Source organism: Chiloscyllium plagiosum, unplaced genomic scaffold (assembly GCF_037043375.1).
Source record: "Chiloscyllium plagiosum isolate Xiang-an unplaced genomic scaffold, Cpla_swu_hap1 HiC_scaffold_28, whole genome shotgun sequence".
In the NCBI taxonomy this organism is placed as follows: domain Eukaryota; kingdom Metazoa; phylum Chordata; class Chondrichthyes; order Orectolobiformes; family Hemiscylliidae; genus Chiloscyllium; species Chiloscyllium plagiosum.
In genome coordinates, this window is record NW_028270166.1 from 21,944,751 (window position 1) to 21,963,578 (window position 18,828).

At 40.2% G+C, this 18,828-nt stretch overlaps 1 protein-coding gene across 4 annotated transcripts in view; it reads left to right on the top strand.

Moving 5' to 3' along the window:
* Positions 1-18,828, top strand: part of LOC122565335 (GRAM domain-containing protein 2B) — a 96,761-nt gene that overhangs the window by 67,911 nt on the left and 10,022 nt on the right. For 3 of the 4 annotated variants that reach the window (XM_043721201.2, XM_087976037.1, XM_087976035.1), the window contains exons 2-12: positions 421-567; positions 1,653-1,725; positions 4,452-4,515; positions 4,770-4,870; positions 5,860-5,958; positions 6,960-7,031; positions 7,226-7,300; positions 7,585-7,672; positions 12,440-12,532; positions 15,821-15,920; positions 16,889-16,996. In XM_043721201.2, the coding sequence (XP_043577136.1) occupies positions 421-567; positions 1,653-1,725; positions 4,452-4,515; positions 4,770-4,870; positions 5,860-5,958; positions 6,960-7,031; positions 7,226-7,300; positions 7,585-7,672; positions 12,440-12,532; positions 15,821-15,920; positions 16,889-16,996 (1,020 nt within the window). The remainder of the gene's footprint in view (positions 1-420; positions 568-1,652; positions 1,726-4,451; positions 4,516-4,769; positions 4,871-5,859; positions 5,959-6,959; positions 7,032-7,225; positions 7,301-7,584; positions 7,673-12,439; positions 12,533-15,820; positions 15,921-16,888; positions 16,997-18,828) is intronic. The other variant, XM_087976036.1, reaches the window with a different exon arrangement.

The window sequence follows — 18,828 nt, forward strand, 5'->3', positions numbered from 1 at the left end:
CTTTCTCTGGCAGCTCATTCCGTACACGTACCACTCTCTGCGTGAAAACGTTGCCCCTGAGGTCTCTTTTATATCTTTCCCCTCTCACCCTAAACCTTACCCTCTAGTCTTGAGGCATAATGTTGACAAACACTGTTGGTTCCACTCCATCCCCTAAAACCCATTGCAAGGATTGTTTTTCCATTTTAGCGAAGTTCAGGAAGTGTAGGTGGTAAAACCTGACAGTTACCCTCAGAAAGGGCCCATGAAACAACAGAAGGAAAGATCCAAGATTACTACCCTGCACCATCATGTTTCTAAACTAATTGATCATTGGTTAAATGCTTGTTTTGCAAAGCTGTTACAGAATGAGGATAATGCTGGTAATTATATGGAGATGCTGGTTCATATTCATAAATTCTAAGTTTTCTCATTTTATAGCAGCTGCCCTAATGAGATTGGACTGATGGCTGACAAACCGAAGAAGAACAAAAAGAAGCTGCAAGCACAATCGAGGCTACCAAGCTTGGAAACCGATTCCATGTCGTCTGAGATTCAGCAGAAGGAGAAGACTCTGCAACTCACCAGGTGATTTCAGTTGCTTCTATTTGCAATTGTTCAAAAACATGTAAAAGCTGAATACTGTTTGTGCACATTTTATGAACTTTGCAAAACATTCATTTGTTTTCAGGAAAATATTTTTTAACTGAATTTGTTGTGAGTCAAACTCTAGCTGTGTAAGTCTCCAATAGCAGTTGAGCAGATAACTCCCAAGGTCTCAGTTCTGGTTAATCTGATAGAGACCAGGAGAGAGCATTAAGGTTCGAGTGTGTCCTATAAAGACATAAGGGTCTGGAAGTACTAAAATGTGCCTTAAGCACCACCACCATGATGATGTCATATGGATGTTTTGGGGAGAACAGTTTAGGATTGTGGAAGAATAAAATGTAAGATCCAGCCCTTCCATCTAAGAGGTCCTCCTCTTAAATATCTATTGCATCATTATAATCAATAATTAGTTGCTACTAAGTTACTACTTCATAGAATCCCCATAGTGCAAAAGCAGGCCATTCAGCTCATCAAATCCACACCAAGCTGCCAAAGAGCATCCCCCCGACCCATCCCCTACCACATCCCTGCATTTCCCCATAGCTAATCCACCTAACCTACAGACTGTGAGCAATGTAGCATAACCAATCCACCTGACCTGCACATCCTTGGATTGTACAAGGAAACCGGAGCACCCGAAAGAAACCCCCGCTGATACGGGGAGAATGTGCAAACTCTACACAGACAGTCATCTGAGAGTGGAAATCGGACCCAGGTCCCTGATGTTGTGAGGCAACAGTGCTAACCACTGAGCCACACTACCCACCTCTTTTTCATACAACAGCCTCTTCTAGTTAGATCAGTAAGTGGTTTTCCTCTACCCTATCAGACCAAGCAGCTCTTGTCGAACCACTCCAGGAAAGAGGATGGAGGAAGCAAACCTGCCACATGGTGAGACTGCCCTGGTTTGAGTGTACAAAATCAAAGTCCTAACCTTTCATCTTGAATTCATCTTTCTCTTTTGAATAAACTCAGCAGCAGCAGAGTGGGTCTGTTGGATTTAGCTGTAATGACAATGGAAATGAAAATGATTTATGTGATGGGTTTTGTTTTGCTTTATTCAGATCACTGGCATTTGATTTGCCTAGTTCAAAAAATGAAGATGAGCCATATACTGGAAGACGACGATCCTCCTCTGTAAGTAGCTTATTCATCTTCTGTAAGTAGCTTATTCATCTTCTGTACAGTTTTGTGTCTAGTCACAACTGTAGAGCTAGAGAGAAAACTGCAAATGCACAGAAGGATTGACTGTGACATTGCAAGTAAGTCCAAAGATGGCAGCCCGGTGACTCAGTGGTTAGCACAGTTGTCTAACAATGCCAGAGACCTGTTTTCAGTTCCAGCCTCTGGCGATTGTTTGTTAGCACACTCTCCCTGTGTCTGGGTGGGTTTCCTCTGGGTCCTCTGGTTTCCTTCCACAGTCCAAACGTGTGCAGGTCAGGTGAATTGGTCATGCTAAATTGTCCAGTGTTCAGAGATGTGTTGGTTAGGTGCATTAGTTGGGGGTAAATATAGAGTAATAGGGTAAGGGAATGGGTCTGGGTGTGATATTAGAGTCATAGAGATGTACAGCATGGAAACAGACCCTTTGGTCCAATCCGTCCATGCCGACCAGATATCCCAACCTAATCTAGTCCCACCTGCCAGCACCCGGCCCATATCCCTCCAAATCCTTCCTATTCATATACCCATCCAAATGCCTCTTAAATGTTGCAATTGTACCAGCCTCCACCACTTCCTCTGGCAGCTCATTCCATACACGTACCACCCTCTGCGTGAAAAAGTTGCCCCTTAGGTCTCTTTTATATCTTTCCCCTCTCACCCAAACCTATGCCTTCTAGTTCTGGACTCTCTCTCTCCCCCCCACCGCCGGAAAAGACTTTGCCTATTTATCCTATCCATGCCCCTCATAATTTTGTAAACCTCTATAAGGTCACCCCTCAGCCTCCGACGCTCCAGGGAAACCAGCCCCAACCTGTTCAGCCTCTCCCTGTAGCTCAGATCCTCCAACCCTGACAACATCCTTGTAAATCTTTTCTGAACCCTTTCAATTTTCACAACATCTTTCCGATAGGAAGGAGACCCGAATTACATGCAATATTCCAACAGTGGCCTAATCAATGTCCTGTATAGCCGCAACATGACCTCCCAACTCCTGTATTCAACACTCTGACCAATAAAGGAAAGCATACCAAATGTCTTCTTCACTATCCTATCTACCTGCGACTCCACTTTCAAGGAGCTATGAACCTGCACTCCAAGGTTTCTTTGTTCAGTAACACTCCCTAGGACCTTACCATTAAGTGTATAAGTCCAGCTAAGATTTGCTTTCCCAAAATGCAGCACCTCGCATTTATCTGAATTAAACTCCATCTGCCACTTCTCAGCCCATTGGCCCATCTGGTCAAGGTCCTGTTGTAATCTGAGGTAACTCTCTTCGCTGTCCACTACATCTCCAATTTTGGTGTCATCTGCAAACTTACTAACTGTACCTCTTATGCTCGCATCCAAATCATTTATGTAAATGATAAAAAGTAGATCTTCGGAGGGTAAGTGTGGACTTGTTGGGCTGAAGGGCCTGTTTTCATACTTAGGGATTCCTAAAGAAAACTAGAGTATCCTTTTTTAATTAATAAGTCAAATGTCATTGGGGATGATTAATCTGTTCATAAATGTTAAGATCACATCCTAACTGGAATATGACAATATATAAAAATATTTAGTTGTCGCTGCAGCTCTTTTTGTAAATTATTTCACTCACCTGACAAAAAAAAAATCATACAGCACATTTGGAGGCTGTTGTCTATCACTGATTAGTGTGGTGTCTGAGGTGTTAAAATGTATAGTTTAATCAGTCTGTGCTAAACATAACGTTTTGAGACAACATTTATCAATACACTATTTTGAATTCAGGGGTAGAATTTGAAGGCCCTGTGGGGCTTGAACATCTACCTGTTTCAATGATATGATATGCTGTGGCCCATTTTTTCAGGAAATCCATTTGAGATGGGTGTCAGTGCTGTTTACTGCACAGCTGGGGCATCCACCTCCAGAGAGCATTGGGAACTTGCTGAGGTACCTTCTCCTGGTCAAAGTCTGTGACTGAATCTCATGATTAACTCTTCTTAAAATAAAAGAACTTTCAAAGTGCTTTTCTTAAAATACTCCCATTCATGTTGCAGTTGATGTTTGCATCCGCTGCACTCCCTAATGCCACGACACAAATGCAGGCAAATGTATTGTATTTATGAATTTCTTCAGCTCAGAATACATTTCATTGGGGTGGAATGGTATATTGCTGCCTCTGTCTCTTGAAAATCTTGACTGTCAAAAATAAGGAAACTGGCATAGTCTAATCCAAATTTCTACTATCTGTCCTGATTACAGTTTTTGCACCAAATTAAAAGCCAGCTACTTTTAAACACTGTTTCATACATATGTAAGAAAGGGCAACATGATGGCTCAGTGGTAAGCACTGCTGCCTCGCATCAGGGACCTGGGTTTGATTCCACCTTCAGGTGACTGTCTGTGTGGCATACATTCTCCCTATGCCTGCGTAGGTTTCCTCCAGGTGCTCCGGTTTTCTCTCTGTGCCAAGATGGATGGATTGGCCATGCTACATTGCCTGTAGTATCCGGGATAGATGGATTAGCCATGGGAAATGAAGGGTTACAGAGAAAGGGCAGGTTATTCTTCAGAGAGTCAGTGTGGACTCAATGGAACAAATGGCCTGCTTCCACACTGTAGGATTCTATGAACAGTTATGTACTGCAGTTTTAACTATCGTCCAATTCTGTTGTGCATGTTTCTGATCTAGCTAAGTTTTGTGTTTCTATAAAATTGTTTTTTTTTGTCCCCCATAGGTTGTCAAGTTGAATGCCACATTTTACAAACAATTTAAAGACTTAAATGAGAATGTGATTGACAGTAAGTTTCTACATCTGGGATCAATAGGGGCTGGGGTTTCCCAAAGGTTCTGTAATATGTATCCTAGCTTTGTGTAAATCAATAATAATGTGGAGTAAAGATTTTCCAGAGCAATTTATATTTGCATTAAAGTATTGATAGTTTCATCATAATTCAGTAATGTTCCTAGATATAATAGAACATAGGATCCTGGCAATCTAAATTCAGAGGGTTTTATATGATTAGTAATTTAACTAGTTCCTATTTCCTGATAGGTTTCAAGTGTGCTTTGCATAAGGAAGTCCCATACCATGGCAAGATGTATGTGTCTGCCAACCATATCTGTTTCTACAGCAACATATTGAAAGAAATAAAGGTACATTTCATTTTATTTTTAAAAAAACCTTAAGTGTAATAAAAACAAAGTGCTAGAGAAACTCAGTAGGTCTAGCAACACCCATGGAGAGAGAAACAGAATTAATATTTTGAGTCCAATGCAACTCCAGAACTGAAAGGAACTACAAAATTGTTGTTTATGCTAATGACAAAGGAGAGGAGGAGAAAGTGGAACGGATGATGAGCATGCGTAGTGCAAAAGAAAATAATGGTGGTAAAAGAGTGATAGATGTATAAAGTTAGTGTAAATGTTAGCTATGTAAAGGAGAATATCAGTCTGGTCTGCTGAGAGCAAAGCCAACAAGACACACACACGACATTGCCAAGGGAGGACAAAAAATGGAGTATGTACAATAGAGGTCATACACTTGTACAGCTCATTATTGCGTCCTGGAAGCTGTAAAGAGCCTAAGCAGAAAATGAGGTACTGTTCCTACCACTTGCTTTGAAGTTTGTTGGAATACTGCAACAGGCCAAGAATGGAAAAGTGTGTGAGAGCAAGGTGGTTTATTGGAATGGAAACAATTAACAGGTCCATTTCCAATGGACAGAGTGAAGCTGTTCTGTAAAGTGGTAAGCCAGTCTGTGTTTGGTCTCACCAAGGCCACATTGTGAGCAGCAAATACAGTAGACTATGTTGAAAGAAGTACAAATTATTTAAATTAGTGGCCTGAAATAGATACATGATGATGAACAAACATCTTGGTCATGTTGGTTGAATCTCATGTTGAATGTTGTGCAATGGAATCCTCCATGCAGCAAATGCATTTAACCTCCTGAGAACAAGGCAAGTTCCTACTTCGTTAACTTGGAAATTGGACAATCTGATCCCTATTCCCCTCTCTCCATTTTGATGAAATTATACCTGGAAGTAGAGCATGGTAAGAGAAAGTTACATCTGATAGAGGATGTTGTTGTAAAGTAGCAGAATACAGATACTTGACTTTTTTTCCTTGTTTGTATGTTTAGCTCATGGTTCCAGTCACAACAGTGATTTCATTGAAGAAACAAAACACTGCCCTCCTTGTTCCCAATGCCTTGTGTGTCAAGACGACAGAAGGAGAGAAGGTAAGTTAAATTTCTCAGATTCCATTCATTTATGCTTTTTAATTGCAATAAATTACCTGCATCTCCAGTGAATCCTATTTGTTTTAAATGTCAAACTTTATAATTTTCAAACAGGCTGGAGCTGTCCGTGTTTTTATCATTTCACCTACTAGGAAGCCTGTTGATTAAGAGATTTTAAAAAGGAAAAATCTATAAATGCTGGAATTCTAAATTTAAAGAGCATCTGAAATGAAAAAAATAACCAAATAATACTGGTTCTGGTGAAATTGAACTGTCTGAAACATTAACCTGTCTTTCGGTTTTGGATATAGCTGAATTAATTATGTATTTCTAGCATTTAAACTTACTTTACCATTAAGGATAAAGTATAAATGTAAGTGTTTATGTTGACAAAGTCCCAGAGAACCATAGGGCTGCTGCTGTCTCATTACAGAGAGATGACTGGTATTGGTTTGACCTGAGGGTGACCACATCTTGGATGAGGGATGAAGTTGATAAGGTGGACATTCATGGTGGCATCAGCTGGTACAGAAATTGAACCTGCGCTGTTGGCATCACTGCAGTTGTCCAACCAACTGAGCTAGTCAATCCCCAAACATTTATCCGACAACAGCGGCGTCACTTAGAATTAGTGTGCTTCTAACCGATGCGGCAGTATGAATCCAAAGTCAGGGTCAGACCTCATATCAGATTGCGATGGAAGTTCATCCTGGGAATGTGGGTATTGCTGGCAAGCCTGGGATTTATTCACCTGAACTTGGTGGTAGATCGTCCTGGGCAACTGCAGTCTCTGTGGCAAAGAAGCTTCAAAAATATTGCACAGAGTTAGCAATTTATAACAACTTAGCATTTGAGAGAATACAGTGCATGATGAATGGGACAGTAGCTACATGAGGCCAGATCCAAGCAAGTTTCTTTCTGTAACAGTCACTAATGAGTTAGGTTTGTACACCATTTATTTCCAGGAAACTAATCTTGCTTTGCTATTTTTTTTCTTGAAGCATCTGTTTGGATCATTACGGTCAAGGGATGTGACATTTAAAGTTCTGAAGAGCGTTTGTACCCATCTTGAGGTATTATCTCTATCATCCTTGACTTATTTATTAAAAAATAAAACTCAAGTCCTTGTTTTGGAAACCTGCTGTATAAAAATCTAATTAGTGCATTTGTTTAACCTAATTAGTGCAATTTCTACTATTATATTATTAGCATTTAATTGCATTTGTTCTGTAAGTCTCAATTAATAACAAAATGTTTTTGTTATTAGAATGGAAGTCCCACTAATAGCCCTCGGGTTTCAATAAATGAAAGTAGCTTTAGTACAGATTCCAAAAACTCTCAGGTAAGATATATAGTTGGACGGACTTATTTAAAATGATTTCAGTAATACTGGAAATGTTTTAAAGTTTTAGCTGTAAAGTATGAGATTATGTACCTAAATGTAGTTTTTGGCTTTGTTTTGCTATTTGCAATCTCACACTACTGCTATTTAAGACAGCAAAGACTTCCAGCGTAACCTTTGTATGGCAACCTGATTCCATAATAAATTCAGAAATTAACATTGCAAAGCTGATTATTAGTGATTGCCTCTATATATGATAAAGACAGATTTTCTTTCTCCCACAGGAGAATCAGTCCAGCTTTGAACAAAAATGCTCAGATCTGAATTCTATTGATTGTCCTGATGCTTCCACAGAGCCAATACCAAATACAGGTTAGCAACCTTAATATGGATTTATAATGTAAGGGCCAAATAAGTCTCTCTCTATTTAAAAAGGATATAGCATCTGTAAAGTTATGATGTGGAGGGCTTGGTAACTGTAACCAGAGAGTTTCCTTGTGTGATACAATGCTATTAAACAATCACAATTTACATATGAATTATATCACCAGCCATCACCTTCAACCAGAACTTTTCAGAACACTTCTCTCCTTCAAGTTTGGATAATAGTCAACATTCATGCCAAAAACATCTTCCTGCCTCTCCCTTCTGAACGTCATTCATCTCCCCAACAGTCATCATGTAATCTAGATATTGAAACAAACTTGGAGAAGTTTGCGTAAGAGCTGGAATTTTTGACCATTTACCAGAAGCCCTAACCTTTTGTAATATGGCTGGCTGCCAGCTCAAAATATTTTGAACTTGATATTTAATTTCTTCTCAAAATATGAGAACAGGAAAGTTGGCTTGAGCTTCCACGTATGCTTTCAAAAATGTTAACATGTGTAGGTAATAAACATCTAATTCTGATGGAGGAGAGCACCTGTTCGAACAAGGGTTTGGTGGGGGGGTGGTGAGATAAGTAGTTTCAGTGGGTGAGACATATAATAGGAGCATACAGTTGTAACTACCAGTTATTGTCTTTTATTGTTTCATAAATTACTTTACAGAGGTGCAATAAGTTGTGTGCTACCTTTTATAAATTTGCTGTAAACCACCTGTACATTGTTCAATCTTAATATTTAGCTGCTAAGGGCCTAAGCTTGAATTCCTTCAAAACCGCCATATGCTTCACTGCCTCTGTCCTCGTTTGAGATTCTTCTTTATAACCTAAGGGTGAGAAATTGGGCTTGTTTATGCCTGTTTTTGGATGCTATAAAGTGCCTTTAGGAACTGCAAGATGGCAGACTTGGATTGAATTGTATCAAATGCCACATTGCCAAGGGTGCAGGGAACTGCATTTAGAAACACTTGCTTTCAATCAGATCCTAACGTTAGTCAGTGTACAATATTGGTTTTCTGCTCATGATGCCACTTATGGAACTCAATATGCCGGTTAGAACATCTTGTGTTGGTCACTGTCTTAAACTTACACAGTTGAACATGTGTCCACGAGCAGAAAGGAGCCCCTCCAGCATTTGAAGCAGCCATCAGCTCTCTCGCTGGTTGCTGCAATTCTGCAAGTGTTTGGTGTTCTCTATAGTTGTTTCAAATTGGAAAGCTTACAGCCAGTTGTGCAGTAGATTGTTGAAGGACCATTTGGAATATACAGCATGGAATCAGCCCTTCGGCCCAACATGTCCATATCGAACAGTTTTCCTAAACTGAACTAGTTCCATTTGCCTACCTTTGGCCCATATCCTTCTAAACCATTCCTATCCGTATCCAAATGTCTTTTCGATGTTGCAATTGTACCTGCCTCTACCTCCGTTTCCTCTGTCAGGTCATTCCGTATACTTTGCTTTTAATTGAGAGGACCCATTCTTTGTGTTTTGCACCTTAACTTATCTCCATTTTATGTTTTTATTTTGGGTCTTTCATTGTCCTTTACAGCCCTTTTGTCTTTGACATTGGGGAGCCGCTACACCACCTGCTCTCCTCTTCTGCCTTTGTCAAAAGTATATTTTTTAAAAAATAATTTTTCCAACACCTTTTAGCTCTGAGAACTTAAAACGTTAACTCTTTCCCTTGCGTCAAATACTACCAGATCTACTGAGTCTCTTGTGTATTTTCTGTATTACTTTCAGATTTTCAGCATCTGCAGAAATTTGTTTTATTTAACTCAGTAAATGTTGTGCAATTTGTTGGTTAGGTGCGGCTGTCATGGTTGAACAGAGGTGTGTGTGTGTGTGTGTGTGAGAAGCTTATAGCAGTAGTACGTATGTGAAGATAAGACAAGATATGAGAGAGTCCTGATTGGTGATTATGGATGTGGTGAGGTTAGCAATATCTGAAGGTATTTGTGAAGTTGGTATGGCATTTGATGTATTCACTGACCTTGGCCACTTATCATTTAATTTAATTTCTTGTGGCACTGTCTGTAATCTTTAGTTTGAATTTGACCTCCACAGGTATGGCAGCCTCTTCTTTCTAAATGTGTGGCTTGATGGAAGCCTGCACTGTCTGAGAATCTTTTAAGCCCACAGTCTCCACTTTTGTATCGTTTGCTAATATTTCTCAGGTTCGAATTTACTTCCTGTACAATCTGCTACAGCCACAATACACTTCCTGTATGAGAGGTGTAGACCAGGTTACATAATGTTGACTACTCGCTGTACTGACCTCCCAATGTGTCCAACCAATCAACAGGATAAGTGGTGTTCACTGGATGCTAATTCAAACCAGTAGGTGGTATGCTACCTGTATTGCAACAATTCTGAGGTTATCTAACTTTGTCCGTATGGCTCTCTGTCAAATGTTTTTTGATAGTCATTTCTGTAAAATGCTTTAAGACACTTTTTATAAGGCTAAATAACTAGTTAAATGCAAGTGTTTAATGTATAATGGGTACCATGAGCCTTTGTGCCAATTGTGATCCTTTTCTGCCACTCCATTGTGTCCATCAATAAGTTTTCTAGTCAGACTCTCTTGGCATGTGAAATGTTAAGTAGAAGAGGAGGACCATCAAAAGGCATCAGAGTGTTTTGCATTATTAAAGATGTTCCCTGTCCACCTTCTGATAGCAGGTCACCTGAACCTCCATAAAGAGTCACACTTGTCTTCCCTGGTGATTAGTGCATTCCAGAAGTTGGTTTTGGCAGCTGGCAAAATTGTACAAATGAGAATACCGAACCAACTGGTTTATTGGAAGATTGTGAAATGAGCACATTATTCTTCATATTGAAGTGTGGCAGAATGCTCATCAGTCAGCAAAACATGATTAGCTGTACCCACCCAAATTCCAAAAATATTTATGTGCATTGTTACACTTGCCTGGCCACATTATTGGAGAATTGTCTTTGGAATGACAGGAGCAGCAGTCATATATGAAGTTGTGTCAACATCAGTAAGGAATCCTATCTTTAATGTGGATATGTTCCTTTGCCCCTGTGCAGTGTGTTCACCTCAACAGTGCAGTTAGCCATGCCCTTAGATATGCTGTTAGAGATTTTTCCAAGTGCTTCAAGTATTTTTTTCGCCCCATCCCCCCTTATCTCTACTTCCCTTTGTCATTGTCTGTTTTATTAGAATTTGTTGACACTGCTAATGTTCTCTCGACACTTGATCTGCTCTGCACCTGCATCTGTAAATAGTGATGCAAATTAGAGGATGTGAGAAATTTTAAGTACTATTTTCACATCAACCCTCTCGCAGTTTTTAATCTTTTTAAGAGATGACTTATAACAGACAAGGGAGGACTAACTGTTGTTATAACAATGTGTTTGATGCATTCTACATACTTGCCAGATCCTGTGGACACAATTCTAATCTGGTCACTCTATCATTTATATATTGAGGCTTTGTTGGATTTATTTTCATTCCAAGACAATCAGAATATATTGCAGACACTGTGGGATAAATTCTGGATCAGTTGATTGGTTTCAAACTGTCATGGCTTCTGTATTACACATCAATCTGCTCTGCCACATTCCTCACATTTCCCATGATGGCAAAGTATAAAGGTGCCCATATTTCATATTACTTCCTTGTGTAAGTTCAAGAATTAATGAGAGAGACTTGGAAACTTAGGGAGAAAACTACAAAGTTAGGGAAGAAGACTCTTTGCATCATCATGTGGATGTGTGCGAATATGTCTTTTCATTTTTATATCTGCTGTTTAAAATCATTTTTCATCCAGTGATAAATAATCATAGACATGTTTCAATGATAAATCCCTGTGAAAGTTTCAGAAGCTCCACCATCTTTAAGAATGTTTAGGATAGAGATTGGTAGCTTTATGATTGTCATTGGCACATGGGGTTATGGGGATGGGGTATGTAAAAAGCACTGAGATGTTCAATTATTCATGATCATATTGAATGGCCTATTTCCTGTTCTGAAGTGTCTGTCACACTCCTTTTCCACATTTTGATTTAAGCTGGGAAAAACATTCATTATTCGTGTAACCAGTTTCACAGACTGAGAGTACAGGGTGATGGAGGTGGCGCAGTTGAACCAGGTACCCCTGAACATTGAACAGTTCGTTCCTTCTCTTGCAAGTGCATCTTTTTTCCATTTTCTTCCCCTTCCTTCACTCTGTTCCTTATAAACTTGCCGTGTGTAGCATCTTCTGATTCTAATGAAGGGCTACTCTTGAAACGTGGGCAAGACTAGAACTAGTAAAAGATCTTCCATTTAATGTAAAGAGGAGGAGATTTTTTTTCCTGAGTGGGTCATAAGGCTGTGGAACTCATTTCCTGAGAAATGCTTGGGGCAGGGCCCTTGAAGTTTTTTATGGCAGGGATAAATGGACTTTTGTCAAACATGGGAATCGAAGTGTGTGTGTGTGTCTCTCTCTCTCAGGAGAGAGGTGAGATAGAGTGAGGGGAGACAGGAATGAGGATTGGAGGCCAACATTGGATCAGCACTATCATATTGAATGGTGGAGCAGGTTTGTGGGGCAAATGGCCTTTTCTTGTACCTAATTTGTACTTTCATACTTTTCTTTCTTAACAGATGGTATTTGAATATTTAAATGTTTTCAGCATTTTTTTGTCATTTTCAGCTATTCTAATGCTTATCTGGTTTTATGGTGAAATTCCTTTCACATAACAGGACCACTAACCATGTAATTTTCCTTTTGTGTGTCTTGTCTCACAGATGCCGCTAACACGACTGGGAATGGTACTGTTCTTTGTAAGGACAACAAAGAACAGGAAGGTCAGTCTGAAGAAAGAACTTCATGCTACATTGGTAAGGATCATATTACACATACCTAGAATAGTGGAAGCAAAATGACATTTCTACTGTGTCATATTATCGAACATGAAGTGATTGTCTGTTTCGTTTGGCCATAGATGAATGCTCAACTACTCTCAGTTTAATCGGTTATGATTTGGAGATGCCGGTGTTGGACTGGGGTGTACAAAGTTAAAAATCACACAACACCAGGTTAAAAGTCCAACAGATTTAATTGGAAGCACACTAGCTTTCGGAGCGCTGTTCCTTCATCAGGAGAATGCTAGCTAGTGTGCTTCCAATTAAACCTGTTGGACTATAACCTGGTGTTGTGTGATTTTTAACTTTAATCGGCTGAGGCACATATAGTGCAAAAACCAGGATGAGACAAAATCCAATACTGTAACTGACAGTTAACTGATTCAATTGGCTTTCACAGATAATAGGGGAGTAAAGCTGTGTAATGCAAATGTCCTGTTAAAATTAATAAAAGGGCTTCGATATTCAATTAGTTTTCACTGAAATAACCAGCTCCTTGACATAATTCCAGATAACTTTATAAAAAATTGGACTAATGATTCATTAATAATAGTACACTATTTCAGATCAGGAAGCACTACATGTTGCTTTCAATGACAGCACAAATTATACTGTGATGATGACAGTTTATGGACAAGTTGCATCCATCTCTGAAACATGTTTTTTTTTTCTTCGGTGACAACAAGCTCTCCGATCTTGGTACATTTTTCAACAGGGTGTATTTAACTCAAAATCTAATCATTTTCTTACCATGGATCCTGTTTTAAAGAAACAAAGTTCAAAATTTAATTCTCAAATCATCCGTGCCTGTCTGTAATTTCTTTTTAATGATTTGGTATAAACTGAATCACCCCATACATTGATTATCTACTGGGATCTCCAAATTGGTAGGGTGCAATCATGCAGTAGCTTCCCCATTAGGCAGATAAAGGTAACAAACAGTGAGGTTACCTTCACACTTGGATAAAAAAGAAGAACCAGGAGGGAACACATTGTTCCCCCTCCCTGAGGGAACATTTAAATGCAAGAGCAAGTGTAATGAGGGGTTTAGCGATGTGCATCTTGAATAGCAAGACACAACATGTGGGAAAACTTCAGTGACTTTCTTGTTGAATAATGGCTCTGAGGAAAGATTCCCCAGATATACCTAACAAGTAGTATTTTGCCATTCAAAAGTAGGAAATAAAAGTTAATAAATTCCAATTTTGATACTTTATTTGGGCACCTTTTGAAGGTTCATATTGGGTGAAATAAGCACAAACTAGTGAAGTTTGAACTGTGATAGGACTCCAAAGCAAAGAGTGAACTCTTTGATACGTAAGCAAAAGTGAGGACTGCAGACGCTGGAGATCAGAGTCAAGACTAGAATAGTGCTGGAAAAGCACAGCAGGTCAGGCAGTATCTGAGGAGCAGGAAAATCGACATTTCGGGCAAAAGCCCTTCATCAGGAATGCGGCTGGGAGACCTCCAGGGTGGGGAGATAAATGGGAGGGATGTGGGGCTGGGGAGAAGGTAGCTGAGAGTGCAATAGGTGGGGATGAAGGTGATGGGTTGGAGAGCAGGGTGGAGCGGAGAGGTGGGAAGGAAGATTGGTAGGTAGGACAGATCATGAGGGTGGTGCTGGGCTGGCAGGTTGGAACTGGGGTAAGGTGGGGGAGGGGAAATGAGGAAACTGGTGAAGTCCAGATTGATGTCCTGGGATGGAAGTGTTCTGAGGTGGAAGATGAGGCATTCTTACTCCAGGTGTACACCTCTTCCCACCCTACCTCCTGCAAAAATGCTATCCCATATTCCCAATTCCTCTGCCTCTGCCGTATCTGCTCCCAGGAGGACTAGTTCCACCACAGAACACACCAGATGGCCTCCTCCTTTAAAGCTGTAATTTCCCCTCCCACATGGTTGAAGATGCCCTCCAACGCATCTCATCCACGTCCCACACCTCCACCCCCAAACCCCACCTCTCCAACTGCAACAAGGACAGAACCCCCCTGGTCCGGACCTTCCACCCAACCAACCTCTGCATAAACCACATCATCCGCCGACATTTCCACAACCTACAAACGGACCCCACCACCAGGGATATATTTCCCTATCTGCTTTCTGCAATTACCGTTCCTTCAGTGACGACCTGGTCAGGTCCACGCCCCCCCCCTCCCCCCCAACCCACCCTCCCCTCCTGGCACCCTCCCCTGCCACCGCAGGAATTGCAAAACCTGCGCCGACGCCTCTCCCCTCATCTCCATCCAAAGCCCCAAAGGAGCCTTCCACAGCCATCAAAGTTTCACCTGCACATCCACAAATGTCATTTATTGTATTTGTTGCTCCTGACGTGGTCTCCTCTACATTGGGGAGACTGGACGCCTCCTAGCAGAGCGCTTTAGGGAACATCCCCGGGACACCTGCACCAACCCACCCCACTGCCCCGTGGCCCCGGAACATCTCCGGGACACCTGCACCCATCCACCCCACTCCCCCTCCCACTCAGCCGAGGACATGGAGGTCCTGGGCTGCCTCCACTGCCACTCTCTCACTGCCTGACGCCTGGAGGAAGAATGCCTCCTCTTCCGCCTCAGAACATTTCAACCCCAGGGCATCAATGTGGACTTCACCAGTTTCCTCATTTTCCCCTCCAACCTTACCCCAGTTCCAACCTGCCAACTCAGCACCATCCTCATGACCCGTCCTACCTGCCAATCTTCCTTCCCACCTATCCACTCCACCCTCCTCTCTGACTTATTACCTTCATTCCCACCTCCATTCACCTATTGCACTCTTAGCTACCTTGTCCTCAGCCCCACCCTCTCCCATTTATCTCTCCACCCAGGAGGCTCCCGGCCTCATTCCTGATGAAGGGCTTTTGCCTGAAATGTCGATTTTCCTGCTCGGCTGCTGCCTGACCTGCTGTGCTTTTCCAGCACCTCTCTAATCTTGTCTTTGATATGTAAGCCATATGTTACAGAGTTGTGTCTCTCACATTATAGAGGAAAGAAACTCAATAAATTATTTTAAAAATCTTGATGGTGAAACAATGGAGATGTTCTGCATTTTCAAATGATTTCAAACTTTTTTTTGTCTTTTCAGCGCAATGATGATTGTTATTTCCCCATTATGGGTAGTGTATTTTTAGAGAGAAGTGCTGTTTTCAAACTAAAATCATAATTACAAACAGAATTGTTATAGACAAGACTTTTCTTGCAACTTTGTGAAAATTATTCTTTTATGTGCCTTTGCTCACAGTAATCTCCAAGCTTTGTCATTCTGTAGGTAATTCCTGGTTCCAGAAGGTGATGAAAAGAATGAAATCAGTTGTTGCATTTCATGAATCGACCACTTTTAACACACTCATTATCATCTATGTGCTGCTGTATGTATTATAAATCTTAATAAATATATTTATTAGACTTTGCAAAGTTTGAGAACCTATATAACTTTTTGTTTCTTTGAGAAGACAACTGTTTGGTCACTTTTGTAAAAAATCGAAAACTAGTAGAACCCATTGTGTACATTTTAACCTGGACTTAGCACAAAATTGTCCAAAATTGCTGATGCTCCAACTAACCTCTCCAAACGGGGTGATGAGTTGAATCACCAAAGTGTTTGCCAGTTTCAAATGCAGTTCTTAAACCTAGATCCTACATAGAACCTCAGTTGTTTAAGGTTCAATCAACAAAGAGAACATAGCTGTGTTACCATTCGTTTTGTAGAGTAAGCAGGAGCAGAGGTACTTCTTCAAACTGTACAAAACTTGCCTGTGGTACTGCTGCATTAGGTCTCCCCTGACCCTCTAACCAGACAAGCAGTTTTCACGACAGGCTACTCAACATTGAGCTGTCTTTCAGTTGGTGGATATATTTTCTCATTTTCTGGCCATTTGAATGAATTGTCATGAGGTGCTGGTCCCTGAACCGGGCCTCATGTTAGCACTCAGGTGGTCAGTTGACAGCGCGATAGTTGGAAACAAGTCTTAAGCTTCTAAGTTGACGCAGCATTTATTTCAGGGGGTAATACCTTTTTATATAGAATGTGCAGAAATAACTTACTGAAACATTTTCTAACAGAGTATTGACCAACATTGTTTAATTGTTATCTAAACGCTAGGTTTAAACTACATACAACTAATTGTGGTGTTCGTTAATAATGTATTAGAATATATTATGCAAAAGCAAAACATTCAGTTTTCTGATGTGGGATAATGTTTGCAAACAAGGATTAATGATTTGTGATGTTGTCACTGTAAACTGTTTCAAAATAGATCATCAACAAATTATCGGTAGAAATTCTGTCCAGGTTCCACCTCTATCCTTGTTAATCCATTTAATTTTTCAATTGCAGGGTACTACTGTTGCTGATCTCTTCCAGTTACATTGGCTTCAGAATTGTGGCTCTAGAGGAGCAACTAATGTCAATGGGGGCCTGGCCAGAGCTCCATACACACAATCAGTAAGTATGTTAACTCGTCAGGTAGAATTGATAGTCTTTTGAAAGCCTTGTGCCATGCTTGTAACAGCATGGAGCATTCATGTGCCTAAATCAGCCCAGGTTGTTCCTTAAAGTAACTGAGGCATCCCCCCAAACATCTAATTGTTTCCCATTTCTTCATAGAAGGGCAGAGTGGTGACAGTACCAGGGTCATTGCTTAAAACAAACATATATAAAGTGCTTTACTTATGCATTGAAATGTATACCTTGCTGAAAAAAGAGACTTTTTAGTAGAATGTTTTGTCTTCTACTCATCAAGAATAATGCAAGAATGTCAAGTTTTAAATCTCAACCATTTCAACTTCAAAATAGAGTACTGATAAGCTCAAGGTGGCTCTGCTGAAGGTGTTGCCATGGAGAAAGTATTAAGGAACTCTTACAGGCTCTTTGATAATTTTAAAGGTTCCAGGCTTGAACATATTGCATTTGTTTGCAGAGAGTGGGTACCAATGACTGAATATGATACGTGTCAAGCAATTACACATGAGCTTCTTTGCATGTTTGGCTATCGTCACACTCCGGATTAGTACAAATCTATTAGAAATATCCTCATTTAGGATTTGTATCACACAATTATTCATCACAAAGTGATTAAGAAATGGATTACCAAGCACAGGTGAGGGCAGTGTAATCATTTGGATACTCATTCTTTGCCAGCAGAGCTTGAGGGACTTTCAGGATGGATGAATTAAGATGGGCTGTGGGATTTCACACCCATGATTATTTTTGTGATGTCTGAAATGGGTGGCTTGTATTCAAGACCAATTCTGTCCTTCAGCTGAAAAAGATCAGCATGTCGACAAGGCTGATTACAATTCTAGGTGTGTCTATAAATTGTGCTGCACAAAGCAATGAAAATGTCTCATGTGAAAGCCAAAGTAGTAATGTTTGAGATTTTGCTTTCTTCTTCTCGCTTTACACAGAGGTAAAGTAAACTCCTATTGCCAGTTCCATCATCAGTTTCATTTTCCTATATTTGATGTAGTGTATGCCTTCAGAAATAAAGCCATTCAGTTGAATGTTGTGCAATTCAGTTGTAGTTCTGTTGGCTGCATTCCAAAAGAGCATGTTAGAGCTTGCAAAACTGAAGGTTTTATGACGAAAGCCAGTCCTACACACTACTTTCTGATATAATTTAACTTCTGTACAATACAGAAGTATTTACTTTGGCTTGAAAAAAGCCTCGGTTTAATACCTCATTACCTCTAAAAATGAGGCGCCTTCATTTCTACATTGAAATATGTGCTGAGGCTTTGTGACCCAACTTCGTGTTGTTGGATGTGAACCTCCCACCTGACTGTTGAGACCTCTTTCCCATTGTCTTGTGTTCGGAATTTAAATGGATAAACATAAAAGAGCATAGCAACTCCTCAATTAGTAGTTTCAGTTTCCCTGTATCCACTTAATTCACACAGAACATAAGTGACCTTTGATTGTATCTCAGTCATACTTGATTTAAATTCAAATGTCATTCATGTTATGTCAAATCCAGTCGCTGTAAATCCACAGACATCTATTCTTATTTCAAAGATTTATTCTACACCTTTTTATTTCTGGAATTGCCTAGTAATTTTAAACAGATGGTTATTGGAAATTAGGAATTTAATTCTCAAAGAAAGCTCTAAATCATTAATGATATGCATTTAAACACAAACTTGCATTGATATAGCACATTTCATAACCTCGGGTTCCAAAGTTTTGCAGTGAATGCACTTTTTTTTCCCTGAAGTGGCACTGGGGTGTGGAATGGTTATAGTATCCAATTTTCATTCTGTTCCTGGAAAGCAGTGACG